This window comes from Mugil cephalus, chromosome 19 (assembly GCF_022458985.1).
Source record: "Mugil cephalus isolate CIBA_MC_2020 chromosome 19, CIBA_Mcephalus_1.1, whole genome shotgun sequence".
In the NCBI taxonomy this organism is placed as follows: Eukaryota; Metazoa; Chordata; class Actinopteri; order Mugiliformes; family Mugilidae; genus Mugil; species Mugil cephalus.
Genome location: NC_061788.1, coordinates 19,900,087 through 19,927,327, shown reverse-complemented (window position 1 = coordinate 19,927,327; position 27,241 = coordinate 19,900,087). Strand labels below are relative to the sequence as shown.

Genomic DNA, 27,241 nt, shown 5'->3' with positions numbered 1-27,241 from the left:
ACCTAATACTCAAGCTTCCACCTGTATGATTGCTGAATAGATGAATGAATGTGGGGTAAATAGTGCATATTATGTCCCTCCCTCTCTATAGCAGAGCAACCACAGGAATGTTTCCTCCCTTCCACATGCACTGGTCCAGCTGGACATGGCGTCATGCAGGTGTCCTCGTTGATGAACGGTCTCTCTCTGTGGAATATTTGCATGTGCACACTTGTGTTTCCATGAAGGTAAGTGCACTAGCAGGTTTTACTGTGAAGAAAAACATTGTAATCCACCTTTAGCAAACAATTTTCTCAATTACATTAGTTTGACACATAGCTTCATGTCACTAAGAAGCCTCCAGGCCTTGCTGTAGGGAATACTGTGTCGTCGTAGGCCGTAGGCAAGTTTGCAAAGGGGACAACGAGAGGGGTGTAACCACTGACAACCATGACCTGTATGGCCTCTTCTTCATAAGGCAGATGTTTGCCCTATTTGAGTTTAATCCCAGAGATCGCCAGCTTTCCAAGGCCAAGTATTCGGAGAAGAGGTCAGTGCCAAAGAGGCTGTCTTCGCTGCAAAGGACCAGCAGAGCGCCCAACTGATAAGAGAAAGAGTTACTGTTTCGGGGACGTTAAAGGAATGGAGCTCTACAGGGCAGCCACATGTGTGGTGTCTCTTCCCTTTAATTATTCCACCTGCGCTTTATTGCAATTAAGCCTTTTTTATTTCCTTTGCAGGCTTTGTTCCCCCATGCTAACTAGGTGTGTTACTATGTCATGGTGGGCACAACAATGCAGCTGTACTGTACAACTCATGTATATATAGTCAGAAATTATTGCTGAATCATTTGTTTATGTATGTATATTTGATTTTCTCCGGGCATGATCAAATGAGCAAGGACAGGATGATGAATATTACTAGATTCATAGGATTACCAAAGTAGAATGGTGGCTGTAAATGTCCGATTGCATATGAAAGTGTCCCTGCCACTCAAAAGTACAAGCAAATCACGCATACAGGCACAAAACATTAAGATCTAATGCTCAACTGTCGCCAAGGGATACATGTGATGTAAGTAGTAAGTGAAAATATTCCCACACAATGTGAGTGTGTGATAGCTCCAAGACAAAAAAAAACAGAACAGACAGCACTGTATGTACATGTTTTACTTTCTTAGAGGTTGAAAATACAAGCTACTGACAGCTAATGCATTCACATGATACTAGAATGTCACTAATTGAAAAGAGTCACCACAGGTTTCTCTTAGTACAAGTAACCACGCAGACATTATCTGTTCGATATTTGCATCTAAAATTATGGCAGATTGGTGGTTCACACCAATTTCTCCCACCAAGAAAGTCCAGGTTCGAATCCAACTCGAACCTTGCTACAATTTACGCTGATAATAATACATTTTTACTCCAATCTAATTATAATGTTGATGTGTTTGATAAATACAAGAAAAAAATCTGACATGAACTGTTGCAAAAGTAAACTCACCTCCAGGAATACTAGATTTTTATGCTACATTGAGGCTAATCTTGTTCACAATACTGCCACAGTATTCCACTTCTTTTGTCCTCCCAACAGTATTTACTGTATTTACTGTATTTTTTGCATGACACAGCGGCATGGTGGTTAGTACCAATGCCACCAAGCGAGAAGGTCCGCAGGCACATGGTGGAGTTTGCATGTTCTCCCTGTACCTGCATGGGTTTCTCTGGGTACTCCAGTTTCCAAAAACATGCTCATTAAATTAACCCTAGGTGTGAGTGAGAGTGTGAATGGTTGTGTGTCTCTCTGTGTTAGCCCTGCAATAGACAGTGTGCCCGATGCTGGAGCTGGGATGGGCTCCAGCATAAGTAGTCGTGCCTCGGCCCGTGTCAACTTCATGACGTAAAAAATAGTTAAAAACACACACCCACCACACAGTCACATGTTGTGGGTGATCCATGGGTTTGTCCCACTGACTGTTTATAGTAGGTTTGTCCACAGATATATATCCATGACTCTCTCCCATACTGTATATGAAAGGCGGAGGTTGCCAAGTGTCTAGTGGCACTCAAAGCACCATGCCCCTAATTATGCCCACAGGTAAACCTTACTAAAATGTAGTATGAAAAAAAAGAAAAATCACAATTGTACAGTTGTCGTAAATATGGGAACTAGACGCAAATACCAGGCTTTATTTTGCAGTATATTTCAGAGGTCTTTGGTAACTGCCCTGAAATATAGACGGGTTTGTTGTGTACAAACAATACTAGGTGTGCGCGCAACCAGGGGGCAAAAGCTGGTATCAATGTAGATGCCTATTGTTTGTAAGTTCTCCCTGACACAATTGCAATAAAATGCCATTTCACTGAAAAATCCCTTTGTCTTTCATTGCATCACAAATCAGAAAAACACTCTCCAGAAATTTCACTCAACTTACCAGGTTGTCACAGTTGTTTTGGATGTTTCCACTATCAGGAGCAGGGTCGTAATGTTAGTGAATGCTAACAAAGTCAAAGTAAAAATGGTTATGAGGAGGCTACTTTACGGCCTGCCAATGTTTAAAAAAACAAACAAAAAAAAACGCCAATGTCACTGTAAATATAGGTTTACACTATAGGTCTAACAGCTCTTTAGCTAGGTCTTGACAGAGATGGCTCAGACCAATTATATCAACAGCCTCAGCACCTCAGACTGCACCAAATATCTGAACAAACTGGTCCTCAGCACTGGTGAGAAATTACCAGACCCATATCATATTCCCAGTTAGGAATGGATTGCAGATGTGTCCAAATGGCCAGCTATAATATGGGCCGACATATACAATTATCTAATTAAGAAACCTACTGTGTACACTAAGGACAGTGTGCATGCATACACATAGTATACATATAATTATGTACTTTGTGGTCATGTGCAAAACTTAAAATGTTATGACACGAGTTCAGGGTTTTGTGCTTTGAGGGCATTAGTCCTGCCCAGCCAGAGACAGGGAGTAAAGGCAAAACCTTATTGTAACTGTCTGTGACACAGATTTCATTGTTTAAATTTATATTTCACATGTTACAAAGACACAAAATAGATTTAAGTTCATGGAGTGTTTAAAAGGGTTAATAAATAGACATAAATTCATGACAATAAATAAGAGAATTAAAAGGGGCTTACTACAAATAAGTTGATATCAGTTGATGAAAAATGGAATGCTAAATGATTTTACTTGTGATTTAAAATCCTTCATGTGAGGACATTTTATTTTGAAAGCTTGTGATCACATAAGATTGAGGCTAAACTGTAGGATTGTGGGTCAGAAATAGAAGTGGGACCACAGACATGGAAGTGGGAAGTCATGGTACATGGTCAAAGTTATTTACACTGTGTCCAAGAGGCGCAAACGGTAACTGCACTTTTTGTTTTTCTGTATTTTATTTCGAGGTTGTTTACAAGATGCCTGAGCACACAGTATCTTCTTCATGGGTTTATTTATGTACACTGTGTTAGCATTAGCTTCAATGGACTCATATGGACTCTTATGCTTTGATTTATAGTTTTCATGGTGTTCTACGATTTTATAACAACGTCGGTGGAAGAAGAGAAATAAACATGAAAATCTAGACATCAGTACAAATCGTGGCCTTCTGTTAGACGAGTGTAGCTACACTTATGATACCTGAATGCACGTGCACAGGGATCCAGGGTACATCCTAACTGCTAACTGCACATGAATGGCAGGGTAAGTCCCACACAGCAGATATTGTGAGCTTATGATTTCACTTACTAATAGATCTATCCATCGCACCAGCCTCGCTTCTTGTTGCATTCATGTTGCAGCCATCATGTGCTAAGTTGAGCTGTCAGGGTGCAGACACACCGAGGAGGTGGTTGCCCGCACGTCCCAACAAAATCGTTGGAAAGACATGTCCCGCGAAAAGGTTGAGCCAGAAAAGTTGAAAACCATCAACTTCAGCCGACCAAAAGCGACACCTGACAGAGCTGCCAACACACACCAACACCCCACAGTATAGCAGGTAGCCTATGAGAGTGATGGTGCTGATACTCTGTGAACTATTACGCACAAGGTTCAGGTGAGTGACATGTAGGCTATTACTATTATATATTATATTACTATAATTTACACAGTGTGAGAAATACTCCCCCATTAACCCATGAGGCCCACTGAAAGCCTCAAAAGCAAATTTGAGGGGGTCTCAAATTTAGTCAAAAAATAAGAAATAAAAGGCGATTGCAGAGGATAAGACAGCAGCTGACAGATATGATGTAATGTGTATGGGCAACAAAATCACTGTTAACAAAATCAACATCTATTTGTCCCTTCAAAATAAAGTATGTGACTCATGTGATTGGAGCAGCTGCTGACAGATGTGCCACTGACAGTAAGAGTTTCACTAAATCTGAGCCACCGTCCGATCCTCCCTCGTTCACATCGTGACATCTCTTGAACATATAAAGACATAAACCTCTGTATATTCCATGTTTTTCCTCTTCAAATGTCTCGCTTCAGTCGCTTCAGCCGACCAAGCTCATTGTCATTTTGAACCATGATAGCCGAAATGCTAACCCGAATCCAGCAAATAAAGTCTCTCCTTCGATCCATATTAATTCTTCCAAAATATAATGCCCTGTTCATATTATAGACCAGTAACATCACACAATTACATTAACATACAACCCTCACAACAGACGCCAGCTTTCTGTTGCTATGAGTCTCTTCTTCGTCTACATGCGTCTACAAGTTTCTTACATTAGTCAAGCAGTTAAATTTTACAGGACGAGCAGTGTGGAAGAAGAACATTCAGTGTATGTACTCTCTTCAAATGCCTTCTGGGTATGACAGCCTCAAGAAAAAGCACACTTTGAGAGGAAGTGCTTTTCAGTTCAAAGTTCCCTGATTACATTCATTTGAATTCACTCAATATTCTCTCTTTCGGAATTAAATAAACATAATACTTTTGTTTTATTTAACTACAATGGGTTGATTTTATTTCAAACTTTATTTGAAATGTAATTAAATATTTGCCACAAAATCAAAAACACAATTGTATTGAATATATTTTATCATAATACATGAATTCAAAACTACATGAACACAGTATAACTTTTTACAGTGTACACACACTGCTGTGTGTGTTACAAATACTTACACCACTGGTGTGAGGGGACCTCTTCAGCCATGTGGAAGCTCGTCCTCCATCCTCGTCACCACTGTCACCCTCATAACATTGATGTGAGGGGACTTCACTGTGGAAGCAGTGACCTGGCCTCGGGAGCAGACATCAACCTCGCTGTCATGCCAGACAAAGTACAATATGATCATTAGGTATTAGGATTTTTTTTAGATTAATTTAGCTTTATTAGTACACTCCGCTCATATATGGTCGGTATTATCTGGTTGTGAACAGGCCCAAGTCATGTGAGTTTCAGGTGGACACCCAGAGATGCTCCTGATAAATGTCAACCTCCCCACCAGTCTTTTAAAACCTAAGAAGCTACTTGTATTTAAGTCTTCAAGAAAACTCTAACAAGTCCAGTTGCCCTTGTTTTAGCTTTGTTTTAAATATTCACCATGCTCCATAGGAACAGACGGAGACTTCAGTCCGGTTACAATGAACTTAACATCTACCAAGGTTTACAAGACAAAGACACAGCGTTAACAACCTCCATTAACTAGATCTGTACTGCTGAAGGGGCACATACAATACACAGATCATAACATGGGTCAGTCTTTCTCTATGGGAAATGCAGAGATGAGACAGGCCATGAGGGTCATTCAGAAATAACTAATTTCAAATGTTTTGATTCAGTTCTGTTATAATTATTATCTTATTATTTCTAATAGGCATTGCCCTCAGACATGGTTGATGTTTGTTAGCATGCTTAAATCTGCTCTCGTTTCAGTGTAATTATGGTTTGTTCCTCTATTAAATGTACAGACAGATTCTTTGGATTTATTTAGTTAATGGTATCCAGTTTATGTGCAGTTATAATATGTACAATGTGTACAATATCACATATGTACTTTATCAACATTTCATACTTTTAATAAAGCAGCCGTGACTATCCCCTGGGATGCACAAACTACACAAACTAATTTTTCTACTGACTCTACAGTTTACAGGCTTCTATTATTACATTATAGTTTTATCTTTAATGTTTTCCTGTGAACCGTCAAAAGTATTGCTTTTGAGGATTTTTAATGTTTCAACATTAACAACGATATTTTATTTAAAATTTACGTTTAATTCAGATTTCAGCCATTTAAACGGAGATAAACAGTTATAAAAAACAGGTCTGCCCGTTACCTAGCAACATCTTCTTCAAACCAACCAGTGTTAACTAAAAGGTTAACTGACTAATAAGTTATAACTTACCAAAACTAGCAGCTGCAAGACGGAGAAAAAGAAACTTCGAATTGTTGGTGCCAGTAGTGTTTCTACTTTCATTTCGTATTGGGCATTTTAAAAGCCTCTAATTGGACAAAAGAACACACACTGACATTAGCTAGCTGATGTTGACACAAACATACGTAACAGTAATAAACGCACCTTCTTTAGATGATGTTTCGGTTGTAAGTTGGAGGAGATATTTTTGAGAAGTTACTTATCAGTCCGTACCACAGTTTTTATCTTTTTAATGTCATCGTTCAAAACCATTTGCAATATATAACGTTTAATCTATCTATCTATCTATATGACTTTTCAGGTTAAACAAGTAAAGCTGCATCAGTCTATTTATGCATTGATTTGTTTTCTGTTTGTTTTTATTCATAAATTAATGATAAAATTCATAAACAATTATTATTATTATTGTTGTTGTTGTTGTTGTTGTTGTTATTATACTGACATTAAGTTAATTTTATTCTTCTTCTTCCATTTCCTCAGGATATTTTCGCCTGTCTCCACAGATATGACTTAACTCTAGCGAGCGCGCACGGCCATTTAAAGTTCATTTGAGGTGGTGTCACTGCTAATTACTAGCTCGAGTTTTCTGGCTTGACCTTGTTGTCGATTTGGTGGAAGTGAAGCAGAGAACAAGTTGTTTACAGTTTGTGAGACTAAAAGATGACGAAGTTAAACTGCGTTAATCTTGACAGGTTTATGGAGGAGTTTGGTCATCTAGAACAGGTAATGCTAGCTAGCTAACTTCATGTCGCCTACGATAATTATAGATATCTGCTATTTGATCCTGATAATGATAAAGAGCTTAATTCACTCACTTAAAACTGGTTACCGGCCGTATCTGATATTTACATTTAGATAATTTTTCTTATTTATGCACGATCTAAGTGGTTAATATTGACTACACGTTTATTATTTTTTCCTTCATTGTATTACAGTGGTCGACTTGTTGAATTTGATATTTTAGACAGTTAGTATAACATACTAAAATAAAATCATAAACAGCACTGGGTGTGCAGTATTAAAACTTGAACCTTAATTGCTGATATGGATTACGTCTGCATTTAACTGTGATAGTGCCCAGTGTTGTGCTGTAGTGACTGTGTCCAAATACAAATGACAAGCGTTTCATCTCGTCTTTGCTTGCAGAATTTTATTGAGGTAAATGGCAAAAACAGCATGTTGGAGATCATGTTGGAGGACGCCAATAGACTCGCGAAATTCTATATGACCAAAGAACATAGTCTAAGCGAGGGTGAGTTGGTCTTTTCACATTTAAAACCTTATGAATCATATTTATTTGACCGATTAAACGAGGTTTGGTGTTTGTACGTCTCCCTCTGCTGGTCATTTTGTCAAACGACAGTCATGACATCACTGTCTACTGTTAACAGTTCTTATAATCCTACATTTGTTAACGTTTAGACATGGGGTTTGCTAAATACAAAAATCAGTAAAACACAAAATTCAACTGGAAAAATTTAGATGCGGTTTTAGATTTCTGTAATTAAGTAAATACGATAATAAAATAATTGTCAATGGAAGTAATTCAGCATTAATGGATTACTTTTCCAACAGGAAACAGCTTCAGTTAATCACAAAAAGTTGGACTTGAATGTTTGATAGAATCTTTAAGTATCTTACTAAAGGGGTGTTATCCTCGTGATGTTATTATGCAAGACCAAAGTTAAATATCGTCTGCACATAGAATTAGAATTAACACCTATCAGGCATAACATAATGACCACCTTACCTTTGCTATTACAACCTCTCTGCAATGTGTTTGGTCCCTTTTGGATCATTTTAGATGCAAATATTGGGCAGATAATGCCTTGCTGCACAATTTATTGTACCGCGAGAAACCTGTGGTGCAGCTCTTTTCAGTTAACGACATTCTTGTGTGATCTTAGTGATATATTAGCTGTCTGCACCTGCCTAATATTGTGTAGGTCTCTCTTGGGCCTGCCATCAAGGAGTGTCAGTGCTATGGAGTGGGGGGTGTCTGGACTGGTCTACGTGGATGGTACAGGTCTAAGTAACATCCACATAAATAAATGCCAGGTCCAAATATTTCCCAGCAGACCACTGTCACAAGACATTCAATATTCCTCACTTCTCCTGTCAGTGTGTAGCCAATGTTGTGGCTGATCTGTCTACATGACAATGCAAAAATTCACCAAACAAAATCCTTAAAAAAATCTGTGGTTAAATAAGCTTCCTGGCATCTGGCATCCACGATATTAATTTGTGTTGCTACCTAATGTATGCTGGATGAATGGGATCTAAAAACAACGAAAGAGAAATGGCTGATTTTGTTGAACCTCTTGCAGAAAAAGACAGCCTCCTTGTCACGGTGAGCAGACTACAGCAGACGCTGCAGGAGCAGTGCAACCTCAGAGGTAACTGTGATGACCCGTTGAACACATTCGGTGCACACAAACCACAGCCCGAAAGTGTCTCTTCAACACTCACTTCATTGAAACTACAGCACATGGTGATGGTTTGCAGTGATTTGTACACGTTGTGCTCATTAAACACTAGAATCCTATTTTGTTCTCGAAGCATATGAAATGAATAGATGCAAAACTAAAAAAAAATAAAGACAAACAAGAATACAAACTGCACTTGCAGTGGTCATATCAGTAGTAAATCTTGTATTAAAATATTAATAACATTTATTTGTTTTAATACTGTTCATCTTTCAGTGGAGAACGAGAGACTGAAGAGTGATTTGGTGCAACTGAAACAACAGAATGAGAAAACAGCGGAGGTAAGAAGAAGCCTCAGTGAATATTGACGGATAAAGAGTCGTCAACTCTGGCTGTTAAAACCTGTAGTAAGTGGTTGCTGATTTGTATGTTTATTCTTTAGTCACTGCGGTATATGAGTTTATAAAAATGACAGTTGTGTAGATGTTGCACAGCCACAGCGACCGGAGATCAGGCCAGCTGTCAATCAAGCACAGTCTGAACATGCCCTCTAATCCAAAAAACAAACACGTGTGCACCGTGGGCCTGTAGAGGCACGCACACACATTCTTAACAAGACTTAACAACCTTAAAGCTCAGTAGCATTTCAGTCGCTCCCGTGCATATCATTTCAGCTCTAGTGTTTGAATTATGTTATGATCAGGTTGGAGAGGCTGAAGTTCAGCGACTGATCAGTGAAATGCGAGCAGAGGAAGAGAGACACAAGAGGGAGCTAGAGGCTGTGAGACAGCAGAGCCGGAGGGAAGTGGAGAACGTCCACATGGAGAGTTTCCATCAGTGTAAGGCCTCACAAATGAACGTGTACACTTCAACAGTAGCCCAGTGTCAGTGCACTCAAATTTATCAATATTTTTGCTACTATTGTTGCAATTTAATTCAGTTGAAAGGATAATGTGACACAGAGCTGGCTGTGGACTACAAACAGTCATAATGTGATAATAACGGTTATCGATCGATTGGTTATCGGTCCATTTATGCAGAAACAATATGCTTACAACTTGTCAGTTCCCTGGAAAGCATCGCTGCCATAACGGTACCAACAATCAGACTACATTTACTGTCATAGTCCAGAATATTCAGTGGCACAGCTACAGTAGTTTACAAGTATGCAACCACTAGTCTTCTTCTTTAGGGGGGGCAGGTTTGAGCCGCTGGTCGTATTGTTGTCCTCTGCAGGATAAAAATATTAACAACTACTAGAGTCTGGGTCTTTGTTTTATGAGTTTTCTCACTTCACACGTTTGAGTAAAGGCTTTTTTAGTAAACATACTAAATACTATATGTCAACATACTTAATACAAACTGTCATCGACGATGTTGAGTCTTTGCAGCCGTAGTTACACAACATGTTACAAGAAAGGAGTCAACATGTGAAAGTAGATTTGTGAAAGAGTGCTTTGTTTGAGCACACCTCAGCCATCTACAAATGCTCAAACCAGTCTGCAACATGAAATAAAGGAAATTTACAATGAGCAGTGTCACTCCACGTTAAAATACCAGTTCTGATGACCGGTAACTTCAAGCTTTCAAATTACTGGCAACCTTCGTGGTGGACCAAACACTTATTAGGATCAATATGTCACAGAAATGCATTTGAAGGTGGCTTGACAAAAACAAACAATAATAAAATCTTTGAGTGAAAACTTTTGAGACACACAAATTTACATGTTTTTTTTTGTTTGTTTTGTTTTTTTTTAATATAATTTGTCAGCCCTCTGTCCCCAAAGTGATTAAGAACATGATGTGGGACACATTTCCTTTCTGTCCCCTGTGAAGTGTGATCTAGTGTCTTCTATTTTATGCACACAGTGTACACACATACTGTACATACAGTGTCTGCTGCTGTCACTGTGTTTGAGTTAAATGCAGTGGACATTTGTTTTCTGCAGAAAAGTCCTTCTGTGAAGTCACAGTGTTGCTGTGGTATCACAGTTGTTTTGGTGACTTCAGTTTTATAACATGCATTTCAACTGCTTCATCTGCTGAAGGTTTGCCATTTGTGTCACATGCAGACTACTTTAATGTGTTTAATGGAAGCTCTGCAGACGCTTGCTTAAAGACCAGTCTGCATTACGCTGGCCGTTGCCTTTTATTTGGTTCGCAGTGGAAGCTAAAGATGCCGAGATAAAAAAGCTGCTGGAGAAAAAGGATCAGCATCTGGAGGAGATGAAGAAGAGGCTGAAGGATCAGGAGAGGGAGAAGCAGAACGAGCTTCTGAAGTTACAGATGGAGGTAAAATTACTGCGCTTACTTTCAAGAAAACATAAAAATAAAACGTAGTTTTAAGAAAGCCCAGTCAAGTAAGTGTGTTTGAATGAATTCAAGGAATTCTACTTTATCTTGGAATAGCCAGTTGTTTCCTCCACTGGTATTTTGCTGTGTGTGCTTTGGCAGTTTGGCGCGAAGTTAGCCAGAGTTCAGAGTACAGCTCAGCGGAGTCAACAGCAGCAGCAGCAGCATGGCTCCAACCTTCTTCCACAGAGCGTCTTTAAGAGGGTGAGCAGCACACGCACGACCTTTTATGTTCCTGTTCTCGCCAAGAACAAAGCAAACTGTGGTAATCAATCTGCACCCTGAGATTTTAATAAACAGTGGGTAAAATAAGAATTAAACACTTCACAGTTTCTCATAGTAAACATATTTCTAAAGGTGCTGTTGACATGAAAATTTCAACAGGTGTTGGTAACAACAACAACATCACATAAAAACCTGCATGTGATTTATTTCAATACTTAATGTTTAATGGTAAACTAATAAACCAGCTTAATTGAATATATAATGTGCATAAAATATGGCTATTAAATACAGAAACAAATAGTGTGATAGTGTGGGTGCCGAGGGTCACCACTGTGTCAGGGCTGTGGGGTCATAGCTGTGGCCATCAAGGAAACTCTCAACTGGCTTCAGAGAGAATGGCCCAGCCAATCACCTTACTTGAATCCAATTGGAAAATCTATGGAAAGAATTAGTGGACAGACTGATGTATTTGACCCTGTGATGTATTTGAACAGTTTGAGTTCATCAGTTTGTGTCCTTCACCTGAAACTTAAGCCCAGAGCAAACAAACTGCAGTAAGGTGACCTGGAAATCTCATCTTGTTAGTTTCCTCAGTCTACGTAAGTAATCAGACTACTTACCAGCAGGTAACATCTGCTTAATAATATTATCTATATAAAATATAAATTATTATTATTATTGATGAGCTATTCATTTTAGCTCGATAGTCACTAAATACAGAGCACAAACTATCATTTACCCTGTGCATTTAGTCTGTGGGTGATATTTGGCTTCTTTCTTACGTGTGTGTGTGTGTGTGTGTGTGTGTGTGCGTGTGTTCTCAGAAGCTTCAGTTTTTCCAGGAGGAGAAGAACAGGGAGATTGTGGCTCTGCGTCAGAGAATCTGGGAGCTGGAAGAGAGTCAGCGTGCCAGCAGCCTCACGGACAGCCGTCTGAAGAGGAGAAAGACCTAGATTGTTCAGAGGCTAATAAGCTGCTGTCCTGACGGATATGCATGAATGAATCTCCTAGAACATTTTACTGTAGTTCTGTAACACTGTACAAAAAATGACTTGTGACTTGAAGTCATTTACAGAACATGTAGTTAACTCTAATAGTACGTGTGCAGAGCAATGCTTCAGTAGCTTTGCAGCTTCGTGGGACTGATTGAAAGTGACCAGTTCACAAAGAGGACATTTAACACGTTAAAGGTGCGCTGTGTTCCCGTTTAAGACTTTAATCCAATTAGAAACCTGCAGGAGAGGAGGAAGAGGGGAATGTGGAAGAGAATGAAGCACGATTCTGAATGGAAACACGTGGCTGGAAAACCATTAGTATCTTTTCATTCAAAGAAACCTCTACTAAAGTCTGCTTCCTGTTATTTATGTCCAGTGAGAACATCACACTGACACAGTCATTCTGCACTTCCTCTTCCTGAACCTTTTTCCCTCGTTTATTGTTATGAGCTAAATTGATACTGGTATGACATTGTCCTCTTTATTAAATAATAGTTAAAGATTTTTTGACTTCTGATTTCTGGGTGTCTGGGGAGGAACAGAAGACCTGTTTGACTCCTCTTAATGTGTGTACACTACATATCAAATACTACTAGCTGTTGATTAGTTTATCTTAGCACAACGGCTGGAAACAGGTGGATAAATGTTGCCTGGATCTATTCAAGCGAAACCAAATATTGTACTTGCATGTATTTGTATCTTTAAATGTCAGTTGTTAACATGTTGTATTTTGTTTAACCTTTAGCATCATTAGATTGCCAGCCAGGGGTCGTGTGTTTCTGGCCAAATAAAAGGTTCCACTGTCAAGTGTCCAGAAGTGTCCAAAGGTTTACATTATAACTTCAAATTTCACAAGCTAACACTTTGTGCTGAAGTCACAGGCATAATGTAAAGAAAGTAGTAAATGTGTTGATATCCAAAAAGCACGCATGTGTTGATGCCTTCTGAGTTTTGCATGTCCCCTCTGTCCCTACACTGCTGCTCACAGGGATGGTACACCTGAATGAAGATGCTCTATCTGGTCAGGTGTCGAACGCATGCTTTGTAATCTCATTATCTGTGCTCTTCAGCTAGTGTCTAAAGGGGACTGGATTCTAATCTCTATGGGAGCATTAGGTAACACAGTTATATAACGTCCCATCTTCACAAAAGCCAGGAGATCAGCCTTGGCTACATTAACACTGCCATTTATCTCGTATGCGATGCTAATTCTGCATTGTGGTCACATGCTGTAAATGCAAATAAGTGCATATTCATCACATGTTGTGTGTTTTGGGGCCCATTTTTGCTGCTGTACTTAGTCGTTTGAAGGGATTGGAGCCTAAATTAAAGCAGCATTACAGTCAAGACAACACCTCGGGAGGTGAGAGGTGTGGCCAGGGAGGCACATTGCTGATTGTCCACTTGACTAATGACTCTCACAGACGCGCCCCTCCCCTCCTGTCTCTTGTTTTCTTGGAAATCAGTGTACGGCCGCTTGTTAGAGAGGACAAGGGAGGGGACCGACAGCATTGTTCCACCTACAGCTTGGAAGAGACTCAAATGTTCCTGGGTCTCGCTGGACCAAAAGAAGGACGTGGTGGAATTTGGAATGGAATCAATGGGCGTATTTTGATGGAGAGGAGCGATTTGGAAACTTGGTAAGAAAACTTTTTTAATTTCATTCTAGATTGTTAGAGTGATCAAGCTTCAGTGGAAGAAATAAGTGAAAATACAGGAAATGCCAAGTTAACTAGGTTACTGATTAGATTAACTGAAGTTAAATAAAAAGGACTGAGGGCTTAATGCACCAAATAAAGTATATATATCGAATATACATATACATACATATGTGTGTATAAATATATATATGTTGTGTTTTTCTGTGCAGACCAATTACTGTGTTTAAACATCATGAGCTGTTAATAACACTCTCATATTATCATGTTGTCTAAGATGCCATTGTCTCCGGCCTGCTGCAGAAATGGCTGGAGGTCAGTACCAGGTGACGAGCGCCAAGCTCCACCACAGCCACTACAGCCTGACGGACAGCTCCGGTGCCAGCTCCGAGGATGAGGAGGAAGACAACCAGCGTCGCCTCACTCCACTGCAGAGGCTCACCACTGCAATGTGCAAGGACGAGAAGGTCATCAAGGAGCTGATCATCGGCCGCAGGGTTGGATTCTACAAGGTGCGCGGGGAGATCGGCTATGGGACCTTCTCCAGGGTCAAACTGGCTTTCCACGCGCTGACCAGAGGTACATGGACATGCTGACTGTATCGTGTTTGTTCATCCAACTCTTGTAGAAACACCCCTGTTTTTTACAAGAGTTCTAGAAAGGTCTAAAGCTGAGATCCAAACAACACTTGTGTCTTCAGCGTTTTAAAACCGATCAGCCTAAATAGTGCTCAGAGTGTGTTCACTACAAGCTGTTGGTTTTGCAAATTACAAACAACAGAATGGTGATACTTCAAGTCTGTTGGTTCCATAAATTAATGAAGTAAAATCAACTAATAAATAAAGACATATTTTAAAAACGGAGCAAGTCAAACTGTAAAAGTCTGATTTCCTTCTCTTTGACATATGTGTCCATCTAAGGTAAACTATAGGGGTCTCAGGTCCCAACAAAAGATTTACCCTAGATCAAGTATTTGATCTTCTCTTGGCACATAGTTTTTACTTGATCCCTTAGCCTGGAGTAAAATAGGTGGATTTGCCGCTGGTTTCCAGGTGGCATGTAGCCAGGGCCACTAGTGTTTCGCCGCTGCTTTATTTCATTCACTATACACCATCCGCTGGCCACAGCAGTGACTGTAGTGTAGTGTAGTGTAGTGTAGTTACCACATATAGGCTACCACCTTCTTCACTGAATACCACTTTTGACATGACAGCATTTGACAAAATATGTATAGATGTTAGCAGAGGTTTTCAGTCATCCAGGTGAGGGTGATGAAAAAGGTGTTTAAAAAAGGCAACTGGGCTTGTAGAGTTTTTGAAAGACGTTTCGTCACTCATCTCAGTAGCTTCTTCAGTTCTAAGGGATTAGTGGAAAGTTGAGCTTTAAATAGAAAACTATTTGGGTAAAATCCATCAGAAGCTTGCTTGAATTCTTTCTGTGAGAACCAGAAACTGGTGCCACTAATTTCCATTAACAAAACTCTACAAGTCCAGTTGCGTTTTTTAAATGCCTTTTGGACATGTATAGATGTTAGTGAGTGGCACAGTCAGAAAAGGAAATGCGTTTGTAAGCTCCTTAATAAATAATTCAAACCCCAAAATGGAAATCTAGTCCTTGGTGAGTGTGCTCCTCGTTGTAAGTTAAATGTATTAAAAGGTCTTGTTTCAGAAACAAGGTCATCCTGTTTACTGTCAGATAAATTAACTTCAAATTGATATTTAAGCACAAAGATCATGACTTTAAACCTGTGCCCTATTTAAACTATTCCCCCCATTCAGAAGACCTGTTACAACCACTTTATTAAATGCATTGTTGCAATACTAAAAACAAACAAATAATTCATTGGTTTAGATTCAACTTTTAAGTTACAAACAATATTTGATGCTTTCACTTGACTCAATATTCTTGGTACTAACACAATAAAATTCACCTGATGCCTCAGAATTTTAAATCCTCAAGTCTCAGTGCACTCACAAACAAAGAAAATCAACGGAACAATTTCCATCAGTCTTTTTGAGTTTCGACAACTTCTTATGAAATTACTTTTAACCAACAGTGTCACTGTTCTATGTCTGTCTTTTATTTGTGAGCGTATTGTGAGTTTCCTGTTTTATTTTGTTAGATTTCTTGGTTTCCTGTCTGTTGTGCCTCCTTGTGTTTTCCACTGATTGCTTATTGGTTTCTCCCTGTGTGATTACCCTCTTTACTTTCACCTGTGTCTTGTCATCCCTGCACCCTCTGTGTATACATAGCCCTGCCTTTCCCTTTGCTCTCTGTCGTGTCGTGACTACATTGAGTTACGGGAATTATCTTTTCCTCTGAAATCAACAGTGTTTTTAATTATGAATCAGCCAAGACGGACGACTTGGTCTAGTCTGCTGTCAGTCATAATACAACAACAATGTTCCCAAATGCACAAATACAATTCATAAATTAAATTACACTAACTTTGAAATGTGCTTTCCATCAACGCTATTCAGGATACATGTTCATTCGTCTTTACTGCATCAAAAACTCAACTAAGCTAAGGCAGTAGCCTAGTCTATATGTTGTGTCCTTGGGCAAGACACTTAACCCACCTTACTTCATTGGTGCGGATTAGCATAAGTGCGGATTTCTGTCAGTCTGCCCCTGGGCAGCTGTGACTGCTGAGGTAGTTTACCACCACCAGGGTGTGACTGTGTAAGTGAATCAATAATGTATCCAATGTAAAGCGTCTGTGAGCGTGCTATATAAAACTGATGCATTAGTATTATTAATGAAAACCTGTAATTGGAACAAGAAATTTTAAAATGCAGGTCAACTTAAAAAACTATGTTCATAACTTTGATAATTAAGCGCATAAAACCTAAAGATTTCTTTTAAATAATATGGACTTTTTATGAGTTATCAACTTGAAAAATGATTGTTTACGTTAAATATTAAACAGTTCATAATTAAAAACACTGTTGATTGTAGAAGAAAAGTACCGTAACTCAATAATTTGTTGTGCTGGTTTTCTTTGTTGACCTAAATGATTTCTATATTTCTATATTTTCAGTATTTGCAAGTGAATTATTTGAAGGACAAATCAGTAACAGATCCTTTCATTCAGGCATTTCCTGTAACACTTTAAGCTTTGGACAAATACAATGCAGCATCTTTTTTTTTTTTATTATTTGGAGATATTACTACCTTCATCTCTTGTTCACCACCAGGCTGTTGTTCAATGTCTCTGTTTCCGTTTGTCCTTTGTCCCTTGTAGACAAAGTGGCCCTGAAGGTCCTGGACAGGATGAGGCTGGATGCTCAGGCTCAGCGTCTGCTCTCCAGAGAGATCAGCAGCATGGAGCACCTGCAGCACCCCAACCTGGTCCGTCTGTACGAGGTAGTGGAGACTCCGAGTCGCCTCTTCCTGGTGCTGGAGTACGCGGGAGGAGGAGACCTCCACAACAAGATCTGCTCTGAGGGAAAGCTGTCTGACAACGTCAGCAAGATCACCTTCGCTCAGATCCTCTCTGCCATCAAATACATGGTGAGAGACATTCCTTGGCAAGATGTTGTTTCAAAAACTAAAGTCAGATTCATCTAATATCAAGGACCATGCAGCGCAAGCTAAGACTTTCTAGTTATAGATTATTATACTACAGTTAAGGCTCTGTAGTGCTACAATACTATAGTACTGATGTCAGAACATTTCCACTGCAACTTGTCAAAGTCTAGGCAAACCAGAAAAGGAAGAAAATAGCAATTTACATTCTATAGGTATATTTTTATGTGACAGCAGGAAAAACACGTACATCATACATTGAGTGATGGTTTAAGCAAATACGTGTTGTTCCAGTTATTTCTGAGTATGTCACTTATCAGAATGTCATTAAACAAAAAGTACACCAAAACTGCATGCAATCCAATTCAGTGCAAAGAAAACAATCTATCTAAAGTAAAAATGTGACATAAAAAAATTTAGTTTATATATGTGTGTGTATTAAAAAAAAGAAATGGGCATTCAGCAGCGATATATGTTTATGTCAGAAAGTTGTTCAAAGCTGAAAAATACTGACTTGCACAAGGTGCAGTATTGCACAGCTTAGTGAAACAGCTCAGGAGGCTGCTGGCTTTTCTGTGGCTGTGGGACCTGTACAGCACCTCTAAGGAGAGGAGAGCAGAGTGATCTTCTGTGCTGGGTTGTTGACCCTCAGTAGCGCTGTCTTTTCCTGAACAGTGCAGCTGGCAAGTCACACTGGGATGCAGAACTGTAGAATAGTCCACCAAAGACTGTTACAGGGAACCTGTAACCTCAGACTTAGTCAGCCCATACTCTAACCCTGTCTGTTTCTTTGCAGCACAGCGTCAACATCATCCACCGGGACCTGAAAGCAGAGAACATCCTGTTCACCGGCAGCGGCTGTGTGAAGGTGGCTGACTTTGGATTCAGCACGCAGGTGTCAAACCGCAGCAACTTCCTGGACACTTTCTGCGGCTCCCCGCCCTACGCCGCCCCAGAGCTCTTCAGGGACGAGTGCTACCTGGGGCCTCCGGTGGACGTGTGGGCCATGGGGGTCGTGCTTTTCTTCATGGTGACCGGCACTCTGCCCTTCCGCGCCGACACCATCGGCAAGCTGCGGCGCTGCATCATGGAAGGCTCCTACGCCATCCCGCCGTGGGTGGCCGGCCCCTGTCAGAGGCTCATCAGGGGCATCTTGAAGTCGGACCCCACCGAGCGCTGCGCCCTCGACCAGATGATGGGCTGCGACTGGCTCCTACCTGTGGAGTTTCCCTGGTCATTGGTGACTTGTGACCCAGCGAGCCTGCTGGACACAGAGCGCAGTGATCTAGAGGAGGAAGAGGAAGAGGTCAGAATTTCAATGGAGGAGCTCGGCTTTACCAAGGAGCACCTAGAAAACAATAAGCTCCAGGACAGCCGCAACCCCGTCACTGGCATTTATCGGATTCTACAGCACAGGGCCAAGAAGAGGAGAGGCTACGACTGTCCTCCTATTGTCCGAGGGATGGTGAGGGACCCCAAGAGGGAGGGGCTGCGGGCCTACAGAGGCCTCAGGCACACCTCCAAGTTCTGTGTGCTTTCATAACAGACTGTTCAGCACAATTTTATACTGAGTTTTTTAATTTGCTTTTTTTATACCATCATTATACCACATTTTAATTTACTATGAAAAAGTGACTTGTATATTCCAACTTGTGGTGATAGCCTAAGATAAATGTGGATGTGCCATATGAAATAAAACAATGTGTATTGTATAAATTCAAATACTGGGCTTTCCTCCTCCGATAACTTGTCTCTTAAGAGATACTTTGACAAACTAAGAAAGTTTTTTAAAATATCAGATTGATAAAAGTTCCCAGAGCCAGTCTCATACTGTTAGTTTACAAAAGACAAATGCATTAAGTTAAACTGCATAATCATTAATTTTTCATATCAACTAATCAAACGCTCATAAATTATAGAATAAACTAGTAGTAGGACTAGAATGTTTGTTTTGCTGGTTTGACCTGGGTACATTGTGAATGTGGACAATTTAAGCGACAAAGGAAGACGTTCATCTCACTTAAACCACTTAAGTCTCTCCAAAAGACTTATTGTTTATGAAAAACCGAGTGGAAAAAAAACTGAGGCCCGACGCAGGATTCATTGTAAGGACTGAGAGCAGGTGGCTGCTGCTGCTGCTGCACCCAAACACAGTCTTTGTGGCCTGTTTACCAAAGTTTCACTAAATGCCTGCGAGTAAATAATAGCAGCAGCTGGCAGGACACCAGATGATACTCGGGGACCCCCCTTCCCATCTCCACAACCGGCCCAAACCAGCCAGACCCAACCCAGCCCCCTCCGGCACTGCACTGGCTAACCCCTCCGACTCATCCCGGCCCCTGCCCTGCCCCGCCCGACCCCCACCCGCAGCAAGCGGCAGATGGCGCGGCGTGGCCAACGAGACATCTGCAGGCTAGACAATAGACGCTCTGTGCGGACCGCTGGAGCTGACAGGCCGGGAGCTGCGCTATTGTGCGCGGCGCCATACACATGCAGATTAGGAGGCGGGACCGCGGAGATTTCTACAGGGACAACATTGAGCAGATGACGGGCCTTAGCGCCCTCCACGCAAATGATCCGTTTTAAACTTTAGTTAGTTCCAAGCACCCGTATCCTCACCTAACCCTTCATCCCAACACTCAAAGCTCAAACATGCAACCAGACTTTGCAAAAGAAAGTGAAAACACAGCAAACACTTCATCTTGTTTTTGCCTTTTATTGAGCATTTCCTCTTTATATAATGGTAATATCGTTATAATTTCAGTTGTGATAAATTATTTGTTTTCAGCAAGATCAAAACACCACCAGTCACAACTTCATTTGCAACATTTTTGTATTTAGTACATATAATTAACATTTTAATAGAACAATCTAACAAATTCTCATTATTTTAACATTAACTTAATTAAGTCATTTTCCTAAAGTGAAACCTTTAGAGAATAGACATTTTTTCCATGTGTTTTTTTTTTTTTTTTTTCATTTTAGAATATTTTTGTCATTGTTAAATTTCTAAAGTGAAACCTTTAGACAATTAAGACAATTCTGGAAAGTGAGAAAGATTTCCGCTGACTGCAACTGATGCCATGTTGCTCAGCAAAGAGGACAACTTTAAAAAGTCCCTTTTTAAGAAGGCCTCTTCCTCAGCACCGCTTCTTCTCCTACTGCGCGTGCTTCAACGTGCCACGTTCGCTCTGTGGAACCACAGGACGCAGAACGCGCTTCTCCTTCCTCTCCAAACCTCATCCGCACAAAGAATGAGGGTCGACGTGTCGCTCTCGTGGCATACCTGACCTCATTCACATAAAGAATGAGAGTCATCTTGGCATGGACGGGACAAGAGGCGACGGTTCACGGGGGCCCCTCGGGCCGGCGCCGTGCTGCCTGGACGGGAATCCTCCTCAGGAGTATCCAGGGATGAGCAGAAACAGGGTCATCCTGTCCATCAGGATGAGTATTTCCAGAAAAGAAGCTTTGCAGCATCTGACCAAGTGAGGAGCTGAGGCCCAGATCAACGCTCAGGGAGGATGATCTCAGGAACCCAGTCGTTCAGACGGCGGCTCTCCTCACAGAACAGGTGCAGCTTCTCCAGAGCAGGGTCCTCCCAAGACCCGTCAGCTGGGTTCTGTTCAAACAAGAAGAGCAAAGTACATTTAGTCACTTGTTCCTTTACTAAAAACTCTACGCTCCGCATAAAGCAGTGAAACTATTTAAACTAATGCAGACTCATTGACTCAACTCCACGTACCGTGATGAGGACGCAGTGAGCATCTTCAAGCTGCTCCGCTTTGTCTCCAACAATCTCAGCCAGACGCTGCATGTCGCTCACTCTGACGATGCTGATGTCGTTGTCGAAGCAGAAGGACTGGATGAGGGTGAAGTGGATCTGGAGAGCGATGTCACACTCGAACTCCTCATCCATGGCCAGGACGCAGAAGGACACGCTGTCCAGGTCACTGTGGAGACACAAAAAGAGGACAAACGCCATGAGAATCCATCCACAACACAAAACCAAGTGTCTGTTTTGATAAGAACAAGTAGTTTTGGGGGTTTATATTTTCGGCTGATCTGATACTTACAGGTTCATAACTTTTGCGCACTCGTAGACGCCGACGGTGAGGGACTGGTTGTCTTTAGCGGCCACCAGGACCTCCTCCAGGGCTTTGCCGGTGCACTGAGCACGCTCGGCGGGTTTCTGGATCAGGACTTCCTCGAGAGTCATGATGAAGAGGATGGAGATATTCCGCAGTGGAAGAGCTTCAAAGAGTTCGTACGGAGAGTAAATCCGAGAGAGAGCAGAGTGCCTCCAAAGGCGCAGTCTCCCCGATTTATACTCCGCAGCTCGTGCGGAGCAGTGAAAGCGCCGCGTCCTGATTGGCTGAGGGTGAATGGTGTATTGGTATGATAATGCTATTGTCACACTCCGGCTCGTGGCAGATTGATGGGGGTCATCGAGGCACGCACGCTCCCCCTCTGCACACAGCAGCCTGGCCCGAAACTAAAAATAGATTAATTAAAAAAAAAGTTTGGTTACTCTGCAGCACGTTTGTGCAGAAAAGGAATAAGACTCAGGGTCTTATTCTAACTGCAAGGATGCATACTGCAAACTTTTGCATGCACACAGAAAAACTCAAAGTAGTAGTGCGCTTTATATGCATCACAAAAAAGTAAACAGCCAGGCTTCTTATCATATCTTGTCACAATTGTCATAACACTACTGTTCATTTTTGGTTCTACTGAGCAATTTCAAAACTTACAAACCTGTCTGTGAACTTCATTAAAAGAAAACATGAACAAAGTCCCATTTTTATTTATCTGTTTTTTAATCTAGGTGATAGTATTTTAGAAAACAACACAGAGAAAGTGCGAAGCGTCTCCCCCCACCCCCTGTATCCTCTGTCCCCGAGCAGCAGCAGCAGCAGCAGAGAGAAAGGGCAGGTGGATGCCATCTGTGGACTAGAGGCTGGCCATAAAAACGGCCTCATTGTGCGCACAGGAGCCCCTCTATTATCACGGTCCACCATACAAATGCAAATGACCAGCGCGTGCCAGAACGCTGTGCGTGCTGCGCAATCTGCACTGCTGGCCCATGCTGACCACGTGGCCATCAGCTGTCCACATAATACTTGCTGAGGATTTTTTTTATTTATTTACTCTGGGGAGTTCAGGAGCCACGCGGCCTGAATTCTGCAGGACAGAGCTTCTCAACTTTATTGCACTTTTTTTTTGTATTTGGTGCATAGATCCATTGAATGAGGTGGACCATGGTTTCAAATTACGCACGGACAAATGTTCCACAGACTAAACAGTTACATAAAAATCGTGCTTATTTAATGACATTAATTATTTGGGGTAAAGATCTGGTAGATATCCTGTGTGGTTGTAATTTAACACATCCCTGACAGTTTTCTGCTGTATCCGTAACTTCAACCATCTATTTCATTTGGTTCACTGAAGCCACAATATCCACTCTTATTTGGTTCAGTTTTCATACGCATAATAATAATAATACTCCAAAAATACAACTTGCATTGAAGGGGCCTGCTGCCACTGCTGCGTAAATAGGAGGGGGGCTGGAGTTGAGAGGCGTTGCAGGAGACACAGGTTGGCGGTGATTGATTCAGTGCCATTGTTTCGCGGAAGGCAGAGCAGCAGATGGAGAACTGTCGCAATGAGGGTACCCCCCCTCCCATTCTCTCCTCTCTCGTAAACCTAGGTCAACCGCGACCCCAGGGCTCGCCGATCTTTTGTATGCGAGTCTCCACATTCGCCAGTCTGTTGTCTGAGTTTTGATTAAATTTGAATGCCAAAGAGGACAGCTTATGGTTCAAACTTTCACAATGAAAAGTGTCTCTGGAAAAAAAAAAAAAAAAGATGCCAGACGCGCAGAGGCAGATAAAAATCACTTGCAGTCTGAGTAGCAAACGACCAACAAAACGTTTGTCTGTGCGTTACTGCGGCAACAGCATCGGCCACTGCCTCCAGTTTCTCTCATCTGCACATCAGCAGACGGAAAAGTTTACGTTCGGGCCCGGTGTTTGATTCGCATCCAGCTGATAGAGACTCTGATCTATTTTAAGAAGGATCAGCTTGCATGGCCACGGGGCGGGCGCGTGCAAATCGATACCGACCCATTGTTGCTGAAGCACATCTGCCACACGGAGGCCTCCTCGGCAGCGCGCGACAGGTGTTGCTGGTCAAAGCTGCTTTCTGGTGACCTGCGGCGACTCAGCAAAGCCCAGCCTCTGCGCGATAATGGAAAGTGCCTAGAGCTTCCAGATAAGTCAGGGTTGTTCATATATTTGTTTTTTACTCTGTGCAAATGGGAGTTTTCTGCAAGGGACATGGGCACATATTTCAGTAGGCTCGATTAAAACCCACACATATGAGACAACAAAATATTGTTTCATGTTAATTTAAACAGCAACAAAAAAAAAAAAAAAAAAAAAAAAAACACTGCCAAAGCTACGAAAATTGCGTTCTTTAATTAGACGCCTATATTTCGTTCAACCCATAGACTTCAAAATTGAATTTACAACGGAATGAAAAGCAGCGAGGCCATCACGCCCAGCAGGTGCTGCCTGACTTCCTTTGTCCACCCTTCCTTCACCTTCCCCCCGGGGACAGATGGTATCACTCGGTTGCCATGGAGAGCGATGCAGACAGAGAGATAAAGCACGCAGGCATCTCCAGATGCCACGCGCCTTAAGTGAGGACCGTCTTTACGCATGCAAAGCAGCGGCGCGTGCCACTACCTAATCCACAAGCAAAGTGTGAAATTGGCCCTACATTGATGAACATAAAATCTGCCGGACACCCAGTACAGGTGGAACGGTGGATATACTGTATACTGGCCAAGACTGACAGGGAGATTAATAAGCTGCAGTTTGATGTCTGTTTCAAGATGACTGACATTTCCGAACTTTATCTGTGATCATTTGTTCTTTTCGCAGAGTCTGAAACAAGACATTGCCTGGAAACATAACAATATACCCTGAAAATATACGTCAAGGGCCATGTCTGTTTTACTGTACATTCTTCTAGCTTCTTAGGAACCAGGCTTTTTTTCCCCAAAGACTGCATGTTTTTTTTTGTTTTTTTTTTTTTGTTTTTTTTGTTTTTGTTTTTTAAGTTTGTATTTTCACAGCCAGTTTATCAACCTTCAACTATTTTTTCTTTATACAATGATGATAAAATCCAAATAGTCTCAAAACACTTTATAGAACCTAGGGCCTAAAACCAACCCAGTCCACAAACCCAGAGATCAACCAGTGTGGAAATAGTGGCAGTGAAATGTCAAAAGTGACGCCAGTAAGCTTCATTTGACCAACTTTAACCAATGTGAGAACAACTTCTAATTAGGAAAAAAATACCGTACATGTTGCTTAGATCAAAGCTCTAGAAAGTGCTACACCAGTCAACCATTGGCTTCCACTCATCTCCAGACCTTGAAACTCTTTAACTCGCTTGGTCCATGCGTTTGAAAGAGATATAGACTAACATTAAAGTATAGCTCTTTAATCCAGTTCCGTTTGATTTGAACTGATCTCCACACTGTGTTCTCTGGCAGATTCGTGAATGAATGGAAGTTAATGGTGTACATTAAATTCCATTCATCTACTGCACAGTACGCACACCAGTGAGTACGTTGGCTGAAATGTGTGGCCCATCACTGCTCACGTCTTAATCAGCTTTGATTAAAGTTGCATAGATCATTTTACTGTTTGGAAATGAACGAAGTTATGGATGCATAGCTTGACAAAAAACTGAAGTAAAACCACTACAATATGGTTTGAGGAAAGGGTAACTGTGATATAGATATGTACTATAGTATATATATATATATAGAATATCATAATCTAGGCAGTTTGAGTGGGCGTCAGAAGCCTCTTATAATTCTTTCTTTCTTTGAGGACTTTGACAGTGTGGTCTGGTCTTCCTGTGTGGTTTTATTATTGCTGTATGCTGAAAGACTCATTTAAAGGTCAGAGAGTTTCTACATTTGATCCTTTCAACCAGAGCTGCCCCCGACTTTCTAAGACTTTTCAATGGGCACGCGTCCCTGAGTGTGGGGTGGGGGCTGCTGGCCTGTAGTAGCCATTGTGCTCCAAGCAGCCAATCAGACAGTGAGCGCGTGCCGGGACTGCCGTATAAATGCTGGCTGACTCCTGGAAGCAGCACAAACACTGTTTTCTGGACTTTCTGACCACTTCACCTGAACTGTGAGATACAACGTCACCATGCAGTCTCCTGGAAAAACCCTGACAGAAGCTCTGCGCTGTGCTCAGAGCGAAGAGCGACTCACTGTAGGAGTCTATGAGAGTGCCAAAATTATGACTGAGTAAGTACAAAAAATGACTTGTGTTGTGTTTTAAATCTTTTGCAGGATTATTATTATTGAACATTCACATCAAACACCATCCAACAACAGCAACTAACAGGAGGTTGTCTTTCTTTGCCCACAGTGACCTGGACAGTGTGTCCTTCTGCGTCCTGGCCATGGATGAGGAGTTCGAGTGTGACATCGCTCTCCAGATCCACTTCACCCTCATCCAGTCCTTCTGCTTCGACAACGACATCAGCATCGTCAGAGTGAGCGACATGCAGCGTCTGGCTGAGATTGTTGGAGACAAAGCGGAGCAGCTTGAAGATGCTCACTGCGTCCTCATCACGGTACGTGGAGTTCAGTCAATGAGTCTGCATTAGTTTAAATAGTTTCACTGCTTTATGTGGAGCGTAAAGTTTTTAGTAAAGGAACAAGTGACTAAATGTACTTTGCTCTAATTGGTTGAACAGAACCCAGCTGACGGGTCTTGGGAGGACCCTGCTCTGGAGAAGCTGCACCTGTTCTGTGAGGAGAGCCGCCGTCTGAACGACTGGGTTCCTGAGATCATCCTCCCTGAGCGTTGATCTGGGCCTCAGCTCCTCACTTGGTCAGATGCTGCAAAGCTTCTTTTCTGGAAATACTCATCCTGATGGACAGGATGACCCTGTTTCTGCTCATCCCTGGATACTCCTGAGGAGGATTCCCGTCCAGGCAGCACGGCGCCGGCCCGAGGGGCCCCTGTGAACCGTCGCCTCTTGTCCCGTCCATGCCAAGATGACTCTCATTCTTTATGTGAATGAGGTCAGGTATGCCACGAGAGCGACACGTCGACCCTCATTCTTTGTGCGGATGAGGTTTGGAGAGGAAGGAGAAGCACGTTCTGCGTCCTGTGATTCCACAGAGTGAACGTGGCACGTTGAAGCACGCGCAGTAGGAGAAGAAGCGGTGCTGAGGAAGAGGCCTTCTTAAAAAGGGACTTTTTAAAGTTGTCCTCTTTGCTGAGCAACATGGCAACAGTTGCAGTCAGCGGAAATCTTTCTCACTTTCCAGAATTGTCTTAATTGTCTAAAGGTTTCACTTTAGAAATTTAACAATGACAAAAATATTCTAAAATGAAAGAAAAAAAACATGGAGAAAATGTCTATTCTCTAAAGGTTTCACTTTAGAAAAATGACTCAATTAAGTTAATGATAAAATAATGAGAATTTGTTAGATTGTTCTATTAAAATTTCATTAATGTACTAAATACAAAAAATGTTTCAAATAAGAATCTGACTCAAGATATTAGTCGGAAACAACTATTTTATATATTTGTAGCGGTTTCACAACAGAAATGATGGAAGAT

At 41.5% G+C, this 27,241-nt stretch overlaps 4 protein-coding genes across 5 annotated transcripts; 3 read left to right on the top strand and 1 right to left on the bottom strand.

The window, feature by feature from the left end:
* Positions 1 to 6,904: 6,904 nt before the first annotated feature.
* Positions 6,905 to 13,187, top strand: LOC124996854 (coiled-coil domain-containing protein 152-like). The gene is made up of 8 exons (XM_047570208.1): positions 6,905 to 7,112; positions 7,536 to 7,641; positions 8,717 to 8,785; positions 9,092 to 9,156; positions 9,519 to 9,654; positions 10,980 to 11,107; positions 11,270 to 11,371; positions 12,217 to 13,187. The coding sequence occupies exons 1-8, from the start codon at positions 7,050 to 7,052 to the stop codon at positions 12,343 to 12,345; spliced, it is 798 nt and encodes a 265-aa protein (XP_047426164.1). The 5' UTR covers positions 6,905 to 7,049; the 3' UTR covers positions 12,346 to 13,187.
* A 579-nt stretch (positions 13,188 to 13,766) lies between these two features.
* Positions 13,767 to 19,295, top strand: nim1kb (NIM1 serine/threonine protein kinase). 2 transcript variants are annotated; one of them, XM_047570767.1, is made up of 4 exons: positions 13,767 to 14,027; positions 14,349 to 14,624; positions 17,290 to 17,558; positions 18,370 to 19,295. In XM_047570767.1, the coding sequence occupies exons 2-4, from the start codon at positions 14,351 to 14,353 to the stop codon at positions 19,114 to 19,116; spliced, it is 1,290 nt and encodes a 429-aa protein (XP_047426723.1). In that variant the 5' UTR covers positions 13,767 to 14,027; positions 14,349 to 14,350; the 3' UTR covers positions 19,117 to 19,295. The 2 variants fall into 2 exon arrangements, with proteins under 2 accessions (XP_047426723.1, XP_047426722.1); XM_047570766.1 differs by having other exon boundaries at positions 13,770 to 14,027; positions 14,323 to 14,624.
* Positions 19,296 to 20,273: 978 nt separating this feature from the next.
* Positions 20,274 to 22,316, bottom strand: gadd45gb.1 (growth arrest and DNA-damage-inducible, gamma b, tandem duplicate 1). The gene is made up of 3 exons (XM_047570768.1): positions 21,650 to 22,316; positions 21,319 to 21,526; positions 20,274 to 21,195 (listed from the first exon to the last, which is right to left on the bottom strand). The coding sequence occupies exons 1-3, from the start codon at positions 21,790 to 21,792 to the stop codon at positions 21,082 to 21,084; spliced, it is 465 nt and encodes a 154-aa protein (XP_047426724.1). The 5' UTR covers positions 21,793 to 22,316; the 3' UTR covers positions 20,274 to 21,081.
* Positions 22,317 to 25,758: 3,442 nt separating this feature from the next.
* Positions 25,759 to 27,014, top strand: LOC124996760 (growth arrest and DNA damage-inducible protein GADD45 gamma-like). Its single transcript, XM_047570064.1, has 3 exons — positions 25,759 to 25,911; positions 26,036 to 26,243; positions 26,367 to 27,014. Exons 1-3 carry the CDS (start codon positions 25,811 to 25,813, stop codon positions 26,478 to 26,480), a joined length of 423 nt encoding a protein of 140 aa, XP_047426020.1. The 5' UTR covers positions 25,759 to 25,810; the 3' UTR covers positions 26,481 to 27,014.
* Positions 27,015 to 27,241: the final 227 nt, after the last annotated feature.

Coding starts and splice junctions, on each gene's coding strand:
- LOC124996854 (XM_047570208.1), top strand. CDS start 7,050: ATGACGAAGTTAAACTGCGTTAATCTTGACAGGTTTATGGAGGAGTTT. Junction 9,655..10,979: donor CATGGAGAGTTTCCATCAGT/GTAAGGCCTCAC, acceptor TTTGGTTCGCAG/TGGAAGCTAAAGATGCCGAG. Junction 11,108..11,269: donor TTCTGAAGTTACAGATGGAG/GTAAAATTACTG, acceptor GTGCTTTGGCAG/TTTGGCGCGAAGTTAGCCAG.
- nim1kb (XM_047570767.1), top strand. CDS start 14,351: ATGGCTGGAGGTCAGTACCAGGTGACGAGCGCCAAGCTCCACCACAGC. Junction 14,625..17,289: donor TTTCCACGCGCTGACCAGAG/GTACATGGACAT, acceptor TGTCCCTTGTAG/ACAAAGTGGCCCTGAAGGTC. Junction 17,559..18,369: donor TCTCTGCCATCAAATACATG/GTGAGAGACATT, acceptor GTTTCTTTGCAG/CACAGCGTCAACATCATCCA.
- gadd45gb.1 (XM_047570768.1), bottom strand. CDS start 21,792: ATGACTCTCGAGGAAGTCCTGATCCAGAAACCCGCCGAGCGTGCTCAG. Junction 21,527..21,649: donor TGCGCAAAAGTTATGAACCT/GTAAGTATCAGA, acceptor GTGTCTCCACAG/TGACCTGGACAGCGTGTCCT. Junction 21,196..21,318: donor CTCACTGCGTCCTCATCACG/GTACGTGGAGTT, acceptor TTGTTTGAACAG/AACCCAGCTGACGGGTCTTG.
- LOC124996760 (XM_047570064.1), top strand. CDS start 25,811: ATGCAGTCTCCTGGAAAAACCCTGACAGAAGCTCTGCGCTGTGCTCAG. Junction 25,912..26,035: donor AGTGCCAAAATTATGACTGA/GTAAGTACAAAA, acceptor CTTTGCCCACAG/TGACCTGGACAGTGTGTCCT. Junction 26,244..26,366: donor CTCACTGCGTCCTCATCACG/GTACGTGGAGTT, acceptor TTGGTTGAACAG/AACCCAGCTGACGGGTCTTG.